A 22,081-nucleotide genomic window follows, 5' to 3' on the forward strand; every position below is an offset into this window, starting at 1 on the left:
TCTACACTTTTTTGTGGGGCTGCCATAAATTTGTTGTTTATTATACTTTTAAACCCAGAAATTATTTACTTCATACCATTTATCTGTAAGCAAATGTTATAATTAAAACGTCTTTCTTTTGAATTCAAAGTGAAAATTTAACTGGAAGGCAGGGTGTGAATAATGAATATAGATAAAATTTCCCTGAAAGTGCTTCTGGTACTTTTGGGTTGATAACATGCAAGTTATCAATCAGATAAATAGCTTGGGCTTTGCATTTGCACTGAAGTGATGCAACTTATTAAATTATAACTTGAAGTGAAATTTAGGATATTGGTGTGGGTGGTTACTGTTCGTTGCTTGCAGCAGTTACTGGGAACAAATCTGCCTTAAACACAGCTAATGCTTCTAAAGGCATTGCCTGTAGATGTCGTAAACCCGTGTCCTTGACCATTTCATAGTGATTTGTGGCATTTCTTCTAAATACGTCTTTGGTATGAGAGGTTTGCTGGCAGCAATTCCACTGCAAAAGGAAGGTGTTTACTCTGTGATGTTCAGCAGCCTGTTTTTTCAGATTTCTGCACAAAGCGACTGGATTTCTCCTGTGTCGTGTTGGTACTGTAAGTTTGCAAATTACCATAAAAACATGGTAATTTTATGAAGTTGAGGTCCTGTTCAGCTGAGAGTAGATTTCTCGTAGATATGGAAACAGAACTATATTCTGGTGTGTCCAGGTAGATGACTACCGACTCTGGGAATTTGCTGGCTGGCATTGTTCATAAGGGCAAAATTCTCCATTAAAATATGTTTAAAGTTCTAGGTGAAAAAGTTTAGCATATGTTGCTTACAATACATTGATTTACATTTTATAAATTAAGAGTTTAGAAATATTTTTATTATTTTCTGATCTGTTTTGATTATTATAGTGAGGCAAACCATGTTTGTTGTGATTCCTGTACCATCTTTCTTGGGTACGTGAAAGGAAGAATAGTGTGGTGTAACAGGAAAAAGTAAATGAAGAAAAGGCTGGAGGTGTCTGAAAGCCACAGAGATGAGGTTCTTAGGGACATGGAGGTTAATGGTTGGACTCAATAATCTTAAAGGTCTTTTCCAACCAAAATGATTCAGTGATTCTGTGAATATGATACTGAACCATGCTGTCTGTAATTTAAATCATCAAGGTAATACTGTGAAGAACAGGACTTAGTTATTTGGGTAAATGATTCTTACTGTTCTGTTCTTGTGCAGGCTGCTGCATTGCTGAAGTCTGTGTCTAGTTCACCCCATCTTCCAGACCACGTGCTCCATGCTTTGAGACCAGGAGGATCTTGGTGTTCTGAAATGAAGATGGAGGCAGTGGGAAAAACAGAAGAACTTGTTGATTCAGAAGTTCCTCCAAAGACTTCTGAAAAGCAAGAGGTGGCTCCTGATGAAGATGGGCCAATAGAACTGGAGACACAAACCCAGAAGGACAGTGTGGCCGCCGCAGCGGACTCTGTGGTCCTCTCCTCCATGCCTTGCTTACTGATGGAACTGAGGCGAGATTCCTCGGAGTCTCAGCTGGCGTCTACAGAGAGCGATAAGCCAACGGGTGGTCGAGTTTACGAGAGTGACTCTTCTAATCATTGCATGCTTTCCCCTTCTTCCAGCGGGCATTTGGCTGACTCAGACACGTTGTCTTCCACAGAAGAGAATGAGCCCTGTCAAGCTGAAGCTGCTGTAGAAGGTGACCCTTCTGTGGTGTCTGGGGCTGTGGTGGGGAGGAAATCCAGACGATCCAGGTCCGAAAGCGAAACTTCAACAATGGCTGCAAAGAAAAACCGACAGTCTATTGATAAGCAGAATGGCCGAGTTACCAAGGTAAAAGGTCACCGAAGCCAAAAACACAAAGAAAGAATCCGGCTCTTAAGACAGAAACGGGAGGCAGCTGCTCGCAAGAAATACAACCTGCTGCAGGACAGCAGTACCAGTGATAGTGACCTGACGTGTGACTCGAGCACGAGTTCATCAGATGATGATGAAGAGATTTCAGGGAGCAGCAAGACAATCACTGCAGAGATACCAGGTAGAGGATGTTTTTTAAACTGAACTGTAACACATCTGACATCGTTTCTCAGCTGTCATGCTAAATTAGATGAGTGACACTTGAGAAAAACCAGGAGAACTGCAGCTCTGTGTAAATTTGAAGACTGCAGTGTATTAACAAGACATGGGCAAATCTTAAAAATCTGTTCTGAGGTTTCAGTGCACTTTTGCACACCGACAAAGCATAGAAATGGTAAATTGGCAGAAGCACTATCCTTGAGTTCTGGAATTTTCAGATCTTTTCCTTTGTAAGCCTCTATGAACTATCAGTGCTGTCAAATCCCATTAGATGTTGATAATCTAATAAACACATTCTTAAGATAAGTGGCCAGCTTTGCTTTAATATTTTAAGAGCACAGCTCAGCAGCTGTGTTAGAAATAACCTGGCAACCCTCCTGCCCATGTTACAGTAAGGCCCTGTTATTATTGCACTTACGCTGTGCTTGCAGCTCTATGTTTCAGTGCATGACAAACCTACTTAGCCTTATTGTAAGTTCATGCAGATTGCAGCTGGTCACCTATTTTAGGACATAACTATGAATATGTTTACGCAGGTGCCCAAGCTATATTCACACTTAATTTTTCAACATTTTAGGCAAAAGCTGTTACCATTTTCCTGTGTCATAGGATCTATAATTTCTACACTTAAAATTTTCTGACATATCCATTGTAAGATTGGGGGAAGTAAATGATAGGGGCCTCTAATTATTTTATTAGGAAAAGAAAGACTAATTCTTCAAGTTTTTTGTCTGCTGAGTCCTTGTTATTTTACTAGCCAAAGTGCCGTGGACAGGGTTTTATGTGAATTATTCTTGCAGCATATTATACCATAGAACCATCATCATATGGCAATCAAAAATAAAATCACATAAAAATAAACTTTTTGGCTTGCCAATTTTTACTGGGTTACATGCCTTTTTTCCTCTTGTGCTAAAAGATTTTTTTTTTCTAGAGATAAGTATCAGCTTACATAGGGCCAGAACTTTTAAAGGAAAACTGCAATAATTAGTCATAACTTGCTGAATGAATGTCTGATAGATTAATTATTTAAAATATTTGCAGCAGAATAACTGTTTTAACTGACTTGATTATAGTGAATGATTCTTTCACTATGAGAACTGGCATTTTTCCCACGTATGGCTAGGAAGCAGGTTGCCCAAAGGAAGTTAATGTTTTTTATTAGAAGGTCTGGGAAAGGCATAGTTTTAAGATTATTGTGTAGTAAACTTCTAATAGAGATCTAAAATTATTTTTACCAATTTAGTAGTTAGTTGGACTTCTAGCTTTCATAGTTTTGTGCCTGTTTATTTACTATATTTACACTTTGGTGGGCAATTGAAGCCTGATTTAAAGCCTGTCAAAGAAGACTATTTCATTGAGTTTTGGGACAGGTTCCTCCCCACTCCAAAAAAACCTCAAAACACACACACAAGAGGTCCCCAAGGTTCTGTTATTTTTTTAAGTTGTAAAAGTACCTTGTGACCTGGAAAGGCACCACATGGTGTTTTCAGATCTGCCAAGATTTATGGCTTCTATTGCGGAGACCCAAAACCACTCTGGGGTACTTTTTGTGTGTCATTAGGCTCTCTCTGTGTTTGAGCTCAGCCTTAACTGTGAGATGCTTCTAGTGAAAAGGTCCCATTGTAGTATATGGAACAACTTGATGACTTAATGATGAACACACCAAGGCCCGATTTTGTCTGCAAAGCAAGATGTGGGAGTGCAAAAACCATCCTGGGGAACAATGCCCTTTATTCTTATTTCGTAGCAAGTATCATCTGCTTGACACTGAATCACACTTAAGACATCAAAAGTTTTGGAACGAGGTGCGATGCGTACCTGCCACGTTGCGGTTTTCCTTTAAACAGAAACGACTTTGGTTTGTGGGAAACAGTCTCCAAGTGCAAAAGAAAAATATTCTCTACAGAGATAAGGACAAGGTTGGCCAAAAGTGCATCTTGTGCTACTTGTGGATTACTGAAACGTTGTGGTCTTAACAGATGTAGTGGAGCTCTGAGTCTGAGCAGGACTCCCAGCTCTCCATCACAGCGGAAGGTTCACATGCCATCTGCGATCCCTCTTCTTGGAACTGGCAAAGTGTACAACTATATATATATATATATATATGTATATATATGTATATATTTTTATTTTTATTTTTTTTTAACTGGAAAGCCATTTTAGCGCACTTAGCATTACACTGTGAATGTCCTCAAAATTTAGGGAATGAACACATAGCTTGAAAACAATACAGGGTATCGAGAAGTATTACTGGGAATTTCAGGCCATGCGTGTCCTTTGCACACAGTCAAAAACGAAGAGAAAACTTCAGGTTTAGCTTGATACTTGAGTGTCAAGAAACTACAATGCACCTGTCAGAAGGACATAAGCATGAAAAAACTTTTTCCTTTTGAAAAAAGTCTGTGCATATTGATGAAAAAGACTTTTGCAGGTAAACCGCATTCCCCTCAGTCCGACTGTACTGGAACACTTCAGCTGTAGTGTTGGTTACTGTCTAAATGTAGCTTATTATTGTGGCTGATTTTCAGATAGCTGCTGTCTGGAAAAGAGCTTTGCCAACAGAGATGCTCTAAAATTTTTAGTTACAGTTAATTTAATGTGGCCTTCATATACAAGGGCTATACATACTCTGGGTATTCAACTTATGTCGACACACGTAGTTTTACAAAAGACAGTTGATTTGTCTGTGGTCTGAAAAGTTAAGTGCCACATTTTAAAATAAGCAGTTTTTCACTTTGTGTAACTAAAACTCTTGCTTTTCTTCTCAGCAAGGACTGAAGAGTAAAGAGTTGAGATCTTACTGGTAATACTTCAGTATGAATATTGTGAGCTCAGTAGGAGCTAAGCACGATACAGTAGGTTATTCCGAATACATGATGTTGATTTATACTTGAAAATACAGGTTCAATCTAAACTTTATGGATGCTACCAATAATATTTTCACCAACTTGGCTCTTTAATTCAGGGAATGCCGTGATTTTTGAATTATGGTAGATGGGCAGCAATTTCTTATCCTTTAATGACTGAGCCTGTCTGTTGGCATTTAGGGTTTTGCCATTCTTGAACAGACACTGGATAATATTCACAGCATAAGAGCATGATCTTTGAGTCCTGAAATAGGTTCTGGTAGACCTGCTGCTGTGAAAAGCTTTTCCTTTGTGCAAATTAACTCTCAATTAAATTGGCGTGAAAGCAAGTCTGGGGAATCAGTATTTATTTCTGCGTAAATTTGGAAGAAGGAAGAGGGTTTTAAAAATTCAAATATAATATGAAAAAAACTAGCATTTTAGCACCATTGAGCTTTTTAGAACTCAGAAAAATCTAAATTGAATTAGGAGTGACTCATGTTTTAGGCTTTCAAAAAGATATTTTAAAAAGTTTCAGTATTGATGTAAAAATAAAAAGAAAGAGAGGTGTCGCAGCTCACATTTAAAAAAAGAAGAGGGTTTTTAATACATAGAAGTCCAAAGAGAGGGGAACAATGTGCATGAGGGCCTCCCAGCCAGGTTACTTTCTCCTAAGATTGTGCGTAGACCATGTATGAAGCATCTTGAAAGGGATGAATTTGGTTGAAGTAACTCAGAATCGCAATTGTATAAGAACGAGGGTGGGGGGAAATTTAAGAGTGAATTTCAGTAGTTTACTTATTTGGAAATGTTGGATAGTATAATGATTAAAATGAAGTTGTGACATGTCTTCTTAAATTGTTACGTTGTCAGACTTCTTAAATTAAAGAGACAGCATTGGGGAATTTCTTTGATGCTTTTCTGCATGAGGTATCATCCGGAAAATAAGATGTACTTCTTGGATTCTGACCCCTTTTGTGACTGCAAATTTCTTCTTGTAATCTGGTGTCGCTTCAAAAACTATAGAGCTGTAAGTTTATAGATAGCAAAAGGACCAATTAGATAAATGCTAGCTTTTTAGTATAATAAAAATGCATTTTTAGACGCGATTAATTTTTTTAACACTTAAGGCCAGCAGTAAAGATTGAATAAGCCATGTTATAAGAACTGCAGGGGAAGCATCTGAACCATCGATTTGCTGCTACTGTAAATTGTAGATATACTATGAATGATGCCTTTTAAAAATAGTATTGCAGGGTAGTACATATTTCAATATATATTCACTTCAGTTTACAAAATGGTTTTGTTAACTGTGACCATGCTAGTTCATTCGTAGCTTTAAAACCCTAGTTAGATTATGTCTCACGTATTGCCATCAATAGTTTTTATTTAAATTGCAATTAAACCTTACTCAACATTATTTAAAAGATGTCGGATGGTAAGCCCATGGAAATGAGAAGAACTGAGGTTTAGTTACTTGATCTAGGGATAAGATCCCTGACTAATGACAAATAAAGATAATCATATTGGACATTATATGAGGAGAAGGAATGTCTTTTTCAGGGAGGAAAAAGACTTTGAATGTACAAAAGGAACCACGTTTTAGGAAAAAGATAGCATTACTTTTAGTTAAAATGCAGTTGTATGGATGTAAATCAGTTGCTATAAAATAATTCATTTTTGAGCAGAGGATCTGAATACTGAATTTCCAGCCTGTCTGATAGGTAAGCAGACAGGAGAGAGTACTTAAAAATAGGATTTTAATAGCAAGTTTTTGGCCCCAGTGGGTAGCATTGCTGCTGCTCAGAAATAAGAATAATCCTAGGCTTTGTTTTGCTGTTACAGAAGGACTTAGCTATACCTCATTTAAATAGCTCCTGAAAATAACGTACTGTTTAAGTAATACTGTAATTTCATGTACACAGTGGAATCCCTATAAAGATTTAGTGCCTTATGTTTTTATTAGTAAATATTTGCTTAGGTTGTGCAGTGATTTCTCTCATTCTTAGGATACTTTGTACAAGTTTCATGTTTACATATTAAATTTGTCAGGTTCTGTATCTGCTTTGTGTAGTTTAATGTGATGCTTCTCTTGTTTGAATTACCTTAGGCAAAGTTTGTGTGTTCAGAGGGTGTGCACACGTGGTTTGTTATAACTCAGAGAGGTACAGGGCCTTGTTTCGTGGGGTTTTATTGTTTCCTAGAGGATTCCTGAGTGAACTCTAGACTTAAAAATACAAATAACACTGCCTTTTCATATTGATATCTAAAGATAATGAGGTGGCCGCTGCTTCTTGCTGCTGAAGTTTTTCCTGATAATCCCAAAGCCAGTCAGTTTTGATAGATGGAGAGAAGGAGGACCATTTCCTCCCAGCTGTGCCCTGTCTGTTTTCTGCCTTGGCTAGAAGTGGGGCTAGAAATGCGTTTGTTGTTGGTGTGAGGTTGATCGCTCCTGCATGTCGTGCGGATTCCCCTTGTGATGGATCCGTGTCCGTCAGACATTCCGGAGGGTGTTTTCACCTCACGTGTTAGCGCAGCACTCACGTTATCTCTTTGTGTGCATGTGTTGTGTATTCTCTTTGGTGTTTAGTGTGTTTTCCAAAATTGGACCAAGAGCGGTAAGCTTTGGGCTTGGCTGCTTTAAGTGCTGCAATCACTATATCAGCCTTTATCTCTGTTATCTTGTGTGCAATTTTGTGTATACTTAACAGTCTGTTACAAAAGGGGTCAAGTATCTAAGTAAAATGTGCATAATTACTAAGTTAAACAGTAGTATTTTGGATTGCAACTTGAACTAGACATGTTTTTGTATAATGTTTTTGACACCTTCAGTTGAATCCAAAACAGGAATTGCAAGGCAATTGGACTAATTTGGTTTATTTATTAAAAGAAAAAAACACAGCAAACCTTTGTGACATAATTGTCTGAGAATTCTAGAAAAAGAAGCCAAAATTTCTCTTATAATCTTAATGAGTGTGAAATGTTATATTTTTTTGGACAGCAATACTGTTGGTTAATATTTGCTAATCCCTCCCCCATTGTCATACCCAAGGGACTCAATTAGAAAAGTTTGTTTTCCTGAGTTAACATGCCTTAATAAACAATATTATGTTCTCACTTAACGATGTCTTATCAAATGGCCTCAATGTCTTTAAAGCTGGCTTCAGTCGTGCTGGGGGATCTGGAGGAGCGACCAGGGAAATTCCAGGATTGCTTGACAGGGGCACCGTGTGGGATAGGAACTGCATAGGCAATGTCCTGGAAGAGGCCATGAACTGCTTTGCCGAGATGCAGAGGCAGACAGAGGAGAAATTCCGCATGTGGATAGAAAAGCTAACCCGTCTTGACACGGACGAAGAAAGCAAGCAACAACTGGAGCCCAGGGAACCTAAAATTCAACTAGTTGGCCAAAGAATCCCCCCTGCCACGCAGTCAGGGGCTTTCATACAGATGCCTGATAGCCAAGTACTTCCACAGCAGTCGTTTAATTCTTACGTGGGATATCAAAATGTCGATGCTGCGCTAGAGTTTCCAGCGACTTTCAATAACAATTTTCCACCTGTCTTTCCAGAGAACGGGAATATTGCAGAGCCTGATCTGAATCAATCATAAACTTAAAACAAACAAACAAACAAAAAAAATTCGATCTTTGCAATCTTGATGTTACTTTGGATTATGCTAAAACAAACGTTTGCTTTTCTCTTTGTGTATGCTTGTTTTGCTTTTCCTCTTTTGGGCTTTATTACCATCGATTTTAGGTTTTTTTGTTTAATTTATAGAGAATATATATATAGTTTTAAAAAACCCACATTGTACCCCTGTGCATGTGCCAGCACACCCAGACACCTTTAAAGGTGTGAGGGGAAACCACACTGAGCCTTCATCACCAACCTTGGAAAAGTATAACTTAGAATCCTTGTTTAGATACCCCAAAATCAGTAGAGCTATGTTTGTTATAATAGGAGCATTCAGAGCATTTATCCAAATGCTCTTTTTGCATGTTAAAACATTTATATTAGGAAGTAAGTTCTATATTTAAAGATGTAAAACACCCTAGAGAAGCAGATTAGGTACAGACTCATAACATTTCCTTAACTCTGTTTACTCCAAAGTTTTACAGCTTCAACATGTCACACGTTATTTTTTATTCTTCTTCCTTTTTAGGCAGAAGTAATAAATAAGCTTACCCTAAAGATTTAGCTATATATAACAAATGTGCGCAACTGGTTGTTGTTTTTTTTTTTGTCTCCCATTTAGTAGTTAATTTTCTGTCCAGAGTTTTTATTATTGTCACTGCTGTGTTGCACATGGCATATTTATGGAGGCAGCTGTCTTATATTGTGCGCACAAATACACACATGTGTGTGTATATATATATGTGTGTGTGTTCAGTTTGGGTGGAAGTCATCTCTAATTTTAGGGGTCATTTGCTGTGGATCTCCTTCTGAATCAAAGGGAAGAGATAAGAACCTACAAGAGGATACCTCCTGGCAGCGTCTTTCTCTTCCATTAATTGTCTAAACCTCCCACATAAACAATTTAGAATAGATAATTTTTGGCTAAAGTCAGGTGAGGTGAATCACACCCAACTGCGTGTGCCTGCATGACCCATGCACGGAAAATACTGCTGCTTTATTCTGTATATACGACCAAACTGCATCCTTCATGCTGGAATAAACACGGTTATGTCAGTCCTAAGATAAGCAGCCATGTGCAGATGGTTTGAGCCTTGGCACAGGAATTTAAAATAAGGCTCGACAGCCAGATTAGTAAACACTGTGGTGGTCTGAAGGTGTGGGCTGCTGGTCTGGGTCAGACAGCAAGAGCTTCTTCTGAACCACGTCTGAATGCCACTGAAATAATTATTTACTTGTGATGGGGAATGCCAGAACTTTAGGTTCATTTAAATATTACAATAACTTGCTATTGTGTGGATTTTTTTTATACTGATAGCCTGAATAGGCAGCCTTGAAACTGTGATGTTTAAAGTAGGATTAATTTTAACTATATATTAGAAATCTCTATTTAATTCTTATTATTATCACTACAGACAGGGATTTTTTGGTCATGTCTCCATTAAAGCCTTTCTTCCTATGAAGTAACTCTCCATAGCTACCAAAAACATATATTTATCATCAGTTGGAACTTGCTAAAAGTTTCTAAAGCAAATTAAATGAAAATTCTCATTATGGAAGTTGAAGGTCTTTGCATAGAGGTAGCTTAAGTAAAGAGAACTCTATATGTCTCCTTTCGGTCTGTTGTTTTGCTTTTAAAACCTAATTATGTTAGTGTAATTACTTTTCTTCCTGTTGGAAGTAACCGCTGTATCTTCTATAGATCTGATTTTCTTTTTCTCCCTGAAGTCAGTGGGAGTTTTTCCATCAATTTATGTGGGGTTTGGATCAAACCTGTAACAGGAACTCAAGAAATCCCTTTTGTTTTCAGTATAATACTAACACTGGTGTTTTAACATTATTCTTGGCACAGACTTTTTTTTTAACCATATGTGATGCCTTCATTAAAAAATGAGGTTAGAGAGCTGTGTTACTCTCACAGTCACTGTTTGAAAGACTATGCAGGAGATAATTTTTAAGTACTGGAATAAAATCTTTACAGATCACCTTCATGCATAATTTTGATACAAAGCTTTTGATATGAACTTGTAAGAAAACCTCCTCATCTGAAATTGCGTGCATTTTTAACGTAACTGTAGGTAGAAGTGAAACTAGTTATGTTGGATTGTAATTTAATAAACTTGTCCTCATTTGTTTAAAATTTAGGATCCTTCAGGGAAGATTTGCTGATATTAAAAAATCAAATCATTCTGGCGTTGATAGATTTGATATATACATATATATATGCCTTTATGACAATGATAAGAGCAGCATAACATAAAGCATGACAGCTTTACAAGTCTTCCCGTGCATGCAGAAGCAGCTTTTTGCAGTGACTGGTTTCTTTTGTTGTGTAAGAGTCACTTAACTCAGTACATCTGTAAGCATGGCCTTAACCTTTTTTTTAAATAAAATAGCGTATATGGAGCAATTAGGTATTTCAAAACAAGTTGTGCAAGGAGATGAGCTGAACTTAATTATCTCTCAGACTGAAACAGACTTTTACATATCGATCTCATAAATAGATAATTACTTCGTTAGGGATTTCTGCCAGCCTGCTAGGTGATCTATTTAAATAAATAAAAATACTGAAATAATTCAGTGTATTAATAGATAAAAGTTTGGGTTTTGTTACTATGGGCAAAAATTAAACACTTTTACATGTTTTTATCCATTGACGCTCATTGTTTTTTTTCACTTCAAGTAGTTATGAATGGAAAAACAAGCAGAGAATTATAGCAGTTGAGCATACAGACTTTAAAGCTGTGCTCTTTCTAGGATGAAAGTATTCCAAGGCACCAAGAAGGCTGAGGGAGTAGTTCATATTAGATATCATTTCAACTTAATTTCCCTGCAAAAACTACCTAGTGTTAAGAACACCCGTGCAAGACCAATGGTTGTAAATGGTCTCGTAAATGGTAAATACTGTTTTGTGTGTTCGCTCTTTTAACTTGCTGCAAACCTGGAGCCAGATATTCAGCCGTCATAAATCAGCTCCTTTGAAATGGAAAGTGTGCATTGATTTACATGGTTGAATATCGGGTCCAATAGCTTGTTTTCTGAGTGAAAAACCACGTTTTTCCTTCTAGTAGCTGAGAGGGGAACCCCAACTTTCTGGTTTTGGGTGTAATATATATAACCTGCCTGCTGAAGGATTTGTCAGGCTGTGCAATTAAACAGGAGCATCTCTCCTAGTGCTCTGTATTGTGAATTTGCAAGATGCAGAGCACTGAAGAAACCAACCTTCAGGTCGCAAAACTAGTCATGAGTTTGTATTTTGAATACATATGCAGCAGACTTTGGCATCTCTTTCAGAAAATGGATTCCTAACGCGTAATTTCAGATTTACTTTTTGTCCTCCTGGAAATATTTTTGCTGTATTATATAGCTGCAGTTAAGTTAGTAATGATTTCTGTTTTAAGCTCTTATCGTCAAAGGGCTTTGACTAGATACTTTCTGGGATTTAAAATTTCTTCAGCTGAAATTATAACGTAAGTTTTAATCTCATCCATTCTGTATTTCATTAAAGCAGCCTGCCCTAATTTAAGACTATTTTAAGACTGTCAGAAGGAAACTCTTCTGCTTTCCAACCCAGAGTTAATCTTCAATGTATGTTTATTCTCACATCTCAACAAATTATTTCAAATTTAACAACAGAGGAGAAACCAGTAGGAGTTTTGCACAGACATGGAGAATCACAGAGGATAATTCAGAGTTTAATTGCCCTAAGTTCTATACTTTCAAATGGAGTAAAGAAACATTCTCATTTCTTTAAAGGATTTTACTTATGGTTTGGAAAGAGCAAATGCATCAGATCAGCTGGTGTAATTCCAATGGAGACAGTGCCAGTTATAAACCAGCTGGCCTATGTAAGTATCTATATTGCCATTTTTAATATCAAATTATATGTTTTCAGTGTGGCAGCTGTTTGCATGGGAGTAACTGAACACCCATGTGACTGCAGAGTCGGGATTTAGTAGCAGGTGAAACACAGCTACTTTATTAGCATTTTTTTGTGCAGATACTAAATAAATAAGACTTTATGCGGCTTAAACACCAAACTGACAATTCAGTATATGGAGAAATCAAGATATCTGCTCCAGGAGTTGCACCCTATGTAGGAGCCCTTGAAAGCCAAGGAGTTTTAGGGTACAGTGTATTTTTGCAGGCTGTTTTTTTCACAGGCGTTTGTGCTGCTTTTTCCTCCCTCGAGTGGGGTTTGGTAAGAAAGGTCTGTAGGAAATTCACAGAATCCCAGAATGTCAGGGGTTGGAAGGGACCTGGAAAGCTCATCCAGCCCAATCCCCCCATGGAGCAGGAACACCCAGATGAGGTTCCACAGGAAGGTGTCCAGGCGGGTTGGAATGTCTGCACAGAAGGAGACTCCACAACCCCCCTGGGCAGCCTGGGCCAGGCTCTGCCACCCTCACCAGGAACAAGTTTCTTCTCATATTTAAATGGAACCTCATGTGTTCCAGTTTGTACCCATTGCCCCTTGTCCTATCATTGGTTGTCACTGGGAAGAGCCTGGCTCCATCCTCCTGACACTCACCCTTTATATATCTGTAAGCATTAATGAGTCACCCCTCAGTGTCCTCTTGTCCAGCTCCAGAGCCCCAGCTCCCTCAGCCTTTCCTCACACGGGAGATGCTCCACTCCCGTAAATTCCACCCTTTACACATCATTTGATCTGAGGGTTTGGGGTTTCTGCTTCACATGTTTCTAACAAGACACCTGCATTTTTCAGGTTTTGCTTGGGAATAAAAAAAAAACGTAATACACAACATAAAACAGATTCTACTAAAGGCAGCGAAACTTTATTCAGTGTTTCTTTTGCAAAAAAATTACTGAACAGGGGAAAAAATAATCTTAAGCCTTTCAGACATACTGCTCTTCAGTGTTATTTTTAACAGTATTAGGACGAAATTCAGGCAGAAGTTTAAATCTTTATTTTTGTAAGTTCACAGTGTCTTTTAGTGTTTTTGCAGGATTGTTGGGTTATTTTATCTGAGCTGCTAGAGTTAAGACTGGAGGACCAATCTTAACTTCAATGAAACGGGATTATATTTGGCAGTTATTCTACAAACTGAAATGTATTTATTAACACTGTTTTCTCTTGTTAATATATTTTGTCTTTTCCTGTATCCACATACTGTAAACCTCCTTTTTTTTATTTAAAAGTAACATTTCAAGAAATTTAATTCTACCCCCATTAAAACCAGTAGAAAACTTCTGCTAATTTCAATGGGGGCTAGCATTTAACTTCATTAAAAATTGAGCCAATTCTGCAGGTTTTGGTCAGAGAATCCTTCGGGAGACTTTAATCTTTGCCTGATTAGCGTGTGTAAATCAGGTGAATTGAGGCTCTGCACTGTGACCACTGCAGTTACATTTGGAAGCACCAAAACAGACGCGCTGTGTGATTTGTGCTGTAGGAGCTGAAATGTTCAGGCTGGTTGACAGAGATGGGCAGTACCTTGCAAAACGCGAAGCCAGAAATCGGTCTTTTCTCACAAATTTTATTAGCTTTGCAGTACAAAATGAAGGCACATGGAAAATGGGGTTATTGGTTTAGGAGCGATTGTTTTCTGGGGGGCACGGGGTGCGTATTTGCCCGCCTTTTCCTGATTCAAGTTGTATTTACATAGGGATTTTTTTTAACTGTCATAGCTATGTCAGAGTAGGGTGCGATGACTTCCAAAACCCTCCTCATGCACTTTTGCGTGTAAAACTGGGTGAGAGATCTGGCTGATACATCTGGCTAATATATCTGCTTCCATAATTGATCAATTATTAGATGGTATCAGGGAAAATAAATCTATCATGAGATATGAAGTGCACACCACACCCTGATACTTCAGTCCACAGCCACGTTCCATGTGCCTTTGCCTAACGCACAATGAAAAAGACTTTATTATGTCTTTAATTTGGTAAAACAAATCCAAGGTATTTTCCATCTAGTCATCAAGAAGCCTGAAAGAATGAATGTTGATCGGCAAGACTTGAATTTTTGAGATCTCTTTTTGTGTGATATATTGAAAATGATCCAGTCTGAGAGCATTTGATTATGTTATTTTGATTTTATTATTGTGATTAAAAAACAAGACAAACACAAAAGCTTTACTGTGTGAAATGAAGGAAAATGTGAGGAAGGTGGATTCATGCATAACTTTTTGTTCACTTTATGATTTTAGAGAGAATGTTGTTACACTACTATTGTTTTTTTTATTGTATTGACAATGTATTCTTTGTCTAACCCTGTAAATTTTGAAATGTAACTACTGTAACCTGGAATAAATAAATCAATATAAATAGTAATGAAGCATTTCATGTTGCTAAAAACATAAAAAAGCAAGTATCTCCTGCCACCCATCCCCCTTTGGGAATTGTTTTAGGGTTCAGCCAGTTTATGCCATTTGAACTTCACATACTTTATGAAACCAGATCATATTTTAAATAATATCAGGTTTGTATTGTTTATCTAAAGCAAAAAGACTGTCACTTCAGCCCATAGTGTTGTATGTGAAGCCTTTCTGTTCAGATCAAAGTTACTGACCAGTGTGCCTCCTGTAAAACTTTTGGCAAGTCCCTGGAGATGAATCCTCTAAGTTTTGGCACATAAAACTTGATTATTTTGATCACTGTAGTGATCATCTGATCTTAAAAAGTTCACTCTGTGTTTTGCCAAATCTTGAAGTAAACAGAGTTATCTCTTAAATATAAGTGCCAGAGGTGAATGAGGGTGTTCTCAGATCTTCTACTTTTAAATGTCTCAGTATTCTCTTTTGTCATATAAAAATAAATGCCATTTAATTTAGAGCACTGAGACCGAGATAAAGCAGTGCCTGTGTTCGGGGTGTCTCCTGTTGCCTTTTGCACGTTTCACGAAAGCATTCCTAAACACTATTTTTAAACTCTTCAATAGTTTAACAGTTAAAAATAGCTCAGTAATTTGAGGGGAGCATTGTTTTCTGCAAAGCCAAGCTCATCTGCTTGTTAGCCTTGAGCAAGCTGCAAATCTCTGCTTGCCTCAGTTTCCCCCACAGGCAAAAGGAGGTTAATAACCACCTCGGAGCTCTTTGAGGTCCACAAATGGAAAGCTTTTTGGAAGAATAAAGTGCTGTAATTATTATAATTATTATTATTGTTATTATTGTACCTGTTTCTGTGCGTTCTAAAGCTTAGAGTCGTAAGGCTCCACTTCTCATTGCAAGGACACTGATGACTCCAGAGGGCGATTCAGACCACTAAAAGTAGGCTTTTAATTCTGGAATTCAATCAGGGTAGTCCTCTGGAGATTTTAGTCTTTTCCCACTACCTGGGTAGAGAAAATACAGCAGAATTAAAGTCCCATCCCTAAGGCTGGAATTTGTCTTGCTGGACTTCAGCAATGTAAAAGGTGCCTTGTCTTAGGGGCTGTTTCAGCTCCTTCTGTTCCCTGGGGAAGGAGGAGGAGATGATGCTCCAAGCTGCAGCTTCTAGGCTGGGAATACTTGACCCTGAAGTTCTTTGACTGCAGTAGGAGGGAGTTTAGGTCTACATGCCTAGATTTAAGAAATCTAATGACAAATAATGACTTACAGGACTAAATACATTATATTTTTTGCTTCCTGTGTTAAAGTACTGCTGCGCATTGATGCACAGCTGTTTCAGTGCGAGTGTACGGTGCTTCTTACAGGAAAAATGCTTTTAACTTACGCCTTAAGTGTTATGTTTGATTCCCTCTTTTTGCTTGTGCTGCCATTATAATGGGTTAAGGGATGAGTTTGGATCTTGTAGCACAATTTAGACCACCGAAAGTTGAGATGTGGCTCCGTGAGAGGCATGGGAGTGGCTGGCCGATAAGAAATTATTGAATTTTCTGTGCTGAAAGCTTAAAAATTGACACGTGTAGACCTGAATTTTTGTGCATGTGTCTTCTGATTCAGTCATCCTTAGCGAAATTAGTTTTGATGAGCTCTGTAAATTAAGAGAGAATTGGACACTTGGAAATGCTGCCCCTGTGATGACCTCTGCCTCTGAATTATTTAAAAAAATAAACAAAAAAAGCAATCTGTCCCCTATTAACATTAAATGTCAACAGCTGTATTTTGCTCCTGGTACTTATTAACTTTCAGCCATGTCCTTTTCAAGCATTTATTGTTTTAGAAATGAGTTAAAGCTTATCACCAGGGAAATTTAAGTCTTCCAGCCATCTTGGCTTCTCAAAAGATCTGATATTTTTCCTTCAATAAGTTGTTTAAATTTACTGAGCAGGGAACCTCCTAATGGTGCTATGTTAAATTTGTAGCATGGTGTGGTTGGTTTTGGTGTCTGTTTATCTGTTGAAATCCTGCCACAGTCAGTAATTTTGAGGAGTGGCTCCATCCCAAACAAAATACAACAAGTTACAGCTGTGGTTGTAGTTAATCCTTTTACCTCTTCAACCCGAAGGAGGTTCTGCTCTTACTTCTTAGCCAAAGCTAGTTTGTCCTTATTTCTTGCTACTGCACATTCACTTCGCATCACGTCATCAGATGCTCATGTAGTTGGCTGGGAAAATATTATTTATTTCCAAATTTAACCCTTCCTGTCCCATCCTTGTAGCACTGAAAAGCAAATGGACTTTTGAGAAAGGGGGATTCTTAGAGAGTTTTTTAAATGTGCCTTCACTGAAACTTTGGTGTCGTTGTCTACAACTTATATATTGGTGGGTTGGTTGGTTGTTTTTAAACACACAAAGGCGTTTATTTCTTTTATACACATTGGGAATCCTAGGATTTGTTGCCATTCCCTGGGCCTCATTGGTCATTTACTGGTGACGGGTATGGATAACCCTGATGTCAGGGGCCAAATCTGATCCTGAAAGGCAAAAACAGATCACTGCTGTGATTGCTTTGTAAATAAGCAGCTTGTTTTTTTCTCCCAGATTGTTAAATTGGTGGCTGTTACACTGACAAATATAATTACAGTATGTAAATTATATTGAAAATATTTTTGTCTGTTTGATGTATACTAAATTTAAGCTAAGTTATAAGGTGTGCTGTTTGGAAGTGCGGAAGATACAAGAGTGGAGCTACAGATAACAAGTTTATGCTTGTATTTCCTACTGATGAAGACTTTCACACAAGTTATTTCTATGGGTAGGTGATGAGAATATCACTCTGCATGTATATACATTTATTATACATTTTTGCATGATTATACATGTAGGAGTGGTACAATTTTGACTTGAGACTATTGGTGCCTATTGTCCAAATATAATTCTACTTGTGTAGACACATCTTATCTAAAATCAAATTTCGCTTCTGCTTTTGCAGATTTTAGTAAGAAGCGAGAGGAACAAAGATGTGAAGGAACAGTACACAGCTCCAGAAATTTTAGATAACCTATTGAAAAAATGGTCAAATAGTCAATATTGTACTTGACCCTCGTATCTTCTGCACTCGACTGTTTATTTTTGTAGATCACATTATATATGTTCATGCTGAACTCTGATGATAAGACTGAAAGAAAACATGCCTGTCGTGATTCAGTCCAGCTGTAACTTCTGCATGTGATTTAATCATCGGCTTTTGCAAATAATTAACTGAGCATCACCCAGCTTAATTGTGAACTTGGTATTCCATTATTTTGTAATTGCCTTTTAAAAAGACAAGGATTGCCTTTCAGTTAATTATCGGGACTTCTTTTCCAGTCATAATCATCAGCGTTTCATGTTGTGAACAGTTTGGTCTTTAATACGTTGGCATTTAACTACTCATTTATTTTTGTTGAGTCTGTTTTAAGTTTGTAATACAACGTTGTTTTATGAAAACTGTTGTTTTGGAGGCAGGTCTGATTGGAAATACATTGTGAATTTCTTCATACCTTGTTGCAAAACTGATCTCTAGTAATAAGCAATATGGTCACTCTTTTAATGAAGTGTGTTGCTAATCACAGAATAGCTGTTTCTTACAGCAATGGGTAGAATGATGTTTCAGGCACCAAGTTATTAAAATAAAGGAAAACCAAACAAAATCACCCTAAAATCCTCAGTAGAAATGGCTTTTCAGACTAAATTTGATACTTCTATTTCATTGCGTTCTTTCTGTCTTCAACAGGCACTTAACACTCCTAAAAGAAAGAAAGCAGTCTTTCTTGAGAAGTATTTTCATTTAATTCTTGGTGACTTTTAAAGATTTCTTTAGTTGCTTTATACCTCTTGAGGTCCTATCTTCCTAAAAAAAATATTAGTTTATGATTATTTTATATTATCCCGTACAAATTATACCGTCTACACATGATACCATTAACAACAATTCCTGCAGATGCTCAACCACCAGAACTGCTCTGGAATTAAGGAATCGCAGTAGCAAAAGCGCTGAGCTTTGGCTTCATGTTTTTCTGTTTCATCCTTGTTTTTATGGATGAAGACTTGGCCCAAATAAAATTTTGATTCTGCCGTTTGGGGAGTGGGAATTCCAACCATTTTCACCCACTCTGAGTCAATAAGCGGTAGCTGCGGTGAGACATTTGAGTTAAAAATGTGCATCTTTTCAGAATTACTACATTTATCCTTTCTCTCTGCTCCCACATTAATCTTTGTCTTGAATTTTACTTTTTTTCTGTGCCTCCTAACAAAACAGACCAAAAAATAGCTTTTTGTTATTCTTCAATAATAGATTTCAGAATAACGTAAGCAAGTTTCTCTTGCTCTTCACTTTGGTGCCCAAGGTGCATATGGTAATCATATTTAATTAAGAGCATGTTTGTTACTGCACATTATAGTTTTGTTTCTTGTTATTCTTCATCTTGAAAAAGCAACACCAAAAACCATTGCCATTTGGAGAAATTCCCTTTTCCTTGACAGGTAAATGTTACATAGGGAAAGTTGCCTAATGTTAAATCTCTTGTCACTGGATCAGTTATATCAGAAAGTTAGTTTTATTCAGTCAACCCTAAAGCGATGTGAGCTGTCACTTGAGTTTTGTAAAATTTTCTAGTTAAATATCTTGTCTGGCCAAATTTAATGTCCTGTAACCTGCTATTTTCTATTTTAAGCTGAAGGTTTTATCCTTTTAAGACTGTAAATGTAACGTTGTCAGATATGGAGGTGTTTGTGTGTTAATGTAGAAGATAGTACACAAATAACTGATACATTGATAAATGTGTTTTTCTTGCATTTGTGGTTTTTGTGTATGCAAAAGTTAAAATGTCTCTGCAATCTCAGACTGCGTTCCTTAAGTGAAGATTAATAATTTATATAATTTATAGTTCTTTAAGAGCTTCATGTAGAGGATGGCATTAATCCGTAGATTATTTATACTTTTAAAGGTGTCTTTCACAGTGTGCTGACTTCTAATCCGTGTTTTCTCTTTCTGTCTTTCTGCAGATGGGCCTCCGGTTGTTGCTCATTACGATATATCAGACACAAATTCCGACCCAGAGGTGGTGAACGTGGACAATCTGTTGGCGGCTGCAGTAGTTCAAGAGCACAATAATTCTTTAGGAAAACAAGACCTGGGATCTGCCTGGAGATCCAGAGGGCTGCTAGAGGAGCTGAGTGGTGATACAGGTTTGTTTAAATCCTTTTTCTCCAATGCTTATTCCAGCATCTCAGTCGATGTCCCTCCCTTTTCTTGCTTTCAGTATTTTAGTGATTTATACAGCTTTAAAAGCTCCTTGTGCAGATTGTGCAATAAAACAGTATAGGTGCTCCTTAAAAAGGCTTGGCATTTATTCCATAATACAACTGATAAAAAATGGCAAAGATTTCAGCAGTGTATCTTTAGACACTAATTTTCTTAATTATTTTTTTCTCCTTCTTTTCCTTCTTGTTACTTCTTGGAACTTAGGTCTGGGATTGGTATGGGGCTTTTTGGTGTTGTTTTTTCTCATGTGTGTGTGTGTGGGGGTGTGTTTGTTCGGTTTTATTTCTTTGTTTTTAATTTAATTCTAATTTTTATTCATTTTAATGAAAGTGGGCTAAGCTTGTAACTGAATAGTTGATCATGATGACCACCAGCTACTAAACTGATCACAGTCTCATTTTAGTTATCGTAATTGTCTGTGTATGTCGTCTTGGTCTCTTTTCTTTTGTCTTTTCATGTATTTAAAATACAAGCATGGATTATTCCCATACTCCATCTGCTTTTCTAATATACATTAGAAAACTCGACATACCAGCATCATGTAAAGATGAAAAGGTGCTGATAAGTGGGCTTAGCAGCACGGAAATTTCCTTCAAGAAAGCAAGAGCAGAAATACTGTGGAAGAATTCAGAGAAGTTCATGGAGCTCATAAAAACTGTTCAGTTTCTCTGAGTCCTTACAACTTCATTACTAACGAAGGAGTTAAACAGCATCAAATGCTGCAGCGCTCGGGGTGCAGAGAGCTGATGGGAACATCAGCTCCATCCCATGGCCTTGTATGCCAACATACTGCCTTCCTTTCCACTCTTTTTTTTATTGTACACGTTAATATTTTCAGCTGTGTAAGACACGGAGTCTCGCCTGCAGTGGAGCACAGCAGGTTTTTGCTTCACGCTGTCTTTTCCTACCACAAACCTGCCAAAAGGCACCTGCATTGGAAGTGCCCTGGTAGCTCTGAGCTGCTTTTCAACGCCTATGAAGCTTAAATAAATACAACTATGTGGCTGATTTTGAAAGAGACGTCCCATTATTATGTAGTGGACAAGTCCATTATTTGAATGTGGGAATCTCCGTTGCGTTATTTTCACGGTGGTCTGTGGCTGGGTGTTCTTCCAGCCTTTTTATCTCCAAGCTCACTGGTATTGTTTTCACTATAGCAGCTGACTGAAAGTGAGCTTTTTGACCCCTAACAAGCCTACTCCTTTATTAAATGATTTATTAAAACTATTGGAACAGCTGAAATTATCTTTATGTAGCACTAATGGATTGGTACTTCAAAGGAGCGTAAGGAAATAAACTTTTCTTACCGAGCTTTCTTCCCCATCCCGCTTACGAGTACAACGCTGTAGCGCAGGTGAAAATGCGTGTTCCTTTCTATATCCAAGGGGACTTGCAAGGAAGACGTTGCCAGGTAAAAAGAAAACTAGAAAACCAAAAAAAATCCATCATCCCTGGCCCTTTGGGAACGTGTCCAGACAAATCTGCTCCCGGTGCTACGGCCACGTCGATGTCTGAAGGGGTGAAATCTCTTCTTCTTCTGCGTACCCAGAGCCCTGCAGCCTCGGTGCACTTCTGACAGCACAATCGTCAGTACTGGCTTCTTCTTACCGTGCCAAGGGCTGCGTGTTCGGAAGGCAGAGTTTTCAAATCTTGCGTTCACAAGTTTAATCTTCAGCCAGTATCTGGTTGAACAGGCATCAAATGATGTGTTCCCGTGGGAGAAAATAACAACATAAGCTTTATCGAAGTGAAAAATCTTAGTAGGACACACTATCACATCTTTGTGCGTGGGCAAATATTTTGGGCTGTTCCGCGAGCCCCGATGTTTTAGGGCAAACAAAACATCTCCTTTGGGCGTCATCCTAACGTGCAAAGAAATTAACAGTGTAGGCATGTTATTAGGCATTAAATTTGTATGGCCAGA

General features: G+C 37.8%; 1 protein-coding gene across 2 annotated transcripts in view; it reads left to right on the top strand.

Moving 5' to 3' along the window:
• Positions 1-22,081, top strand: part of ARK2N (arkadia (RNF111) N-terminal like PKA signaling regulator 2N) — a 45,382-nt gene that overhangs the window by 14,048 nt on the left and 9,253 nt on the right. Inside the window, exons 2-3 of one of the 2 annotated variants that reach the window (XM_082075063.1) lie at positions 1,228-2,044; positions 19,899-20,081. In XM_082075063.1, the coding sequence (XP_081931189.1) occupies positions 1,321-2,044; positions 19,899-20,081 (907 nt within the window). In that variant the 5' untranslated portion in view covers positions 1,228-1,320. Of the gene's footprint in view, positions 1-1,227; positions 2,045-8,088; positions 11,216-19,898; positions 20,082-22,081 lie in introns of those variants that run through there. The other variant, XM_082075064.1, reaches the window with a different exon arrangement.

The sequence above is a fragment of the Streptopelia decaocto genome (genome assembly GCF_964273445.1).
Source record: "Streptopelia decaocto genome assembly, chromosome: Z".
In the NCBI taxonomy this organism is placed as follows: Eukaryota; Metazoa; Chordata; class Aves; order Columbiformes; family Columbidae; genus Streptopelia; species Streptopelia decaocto.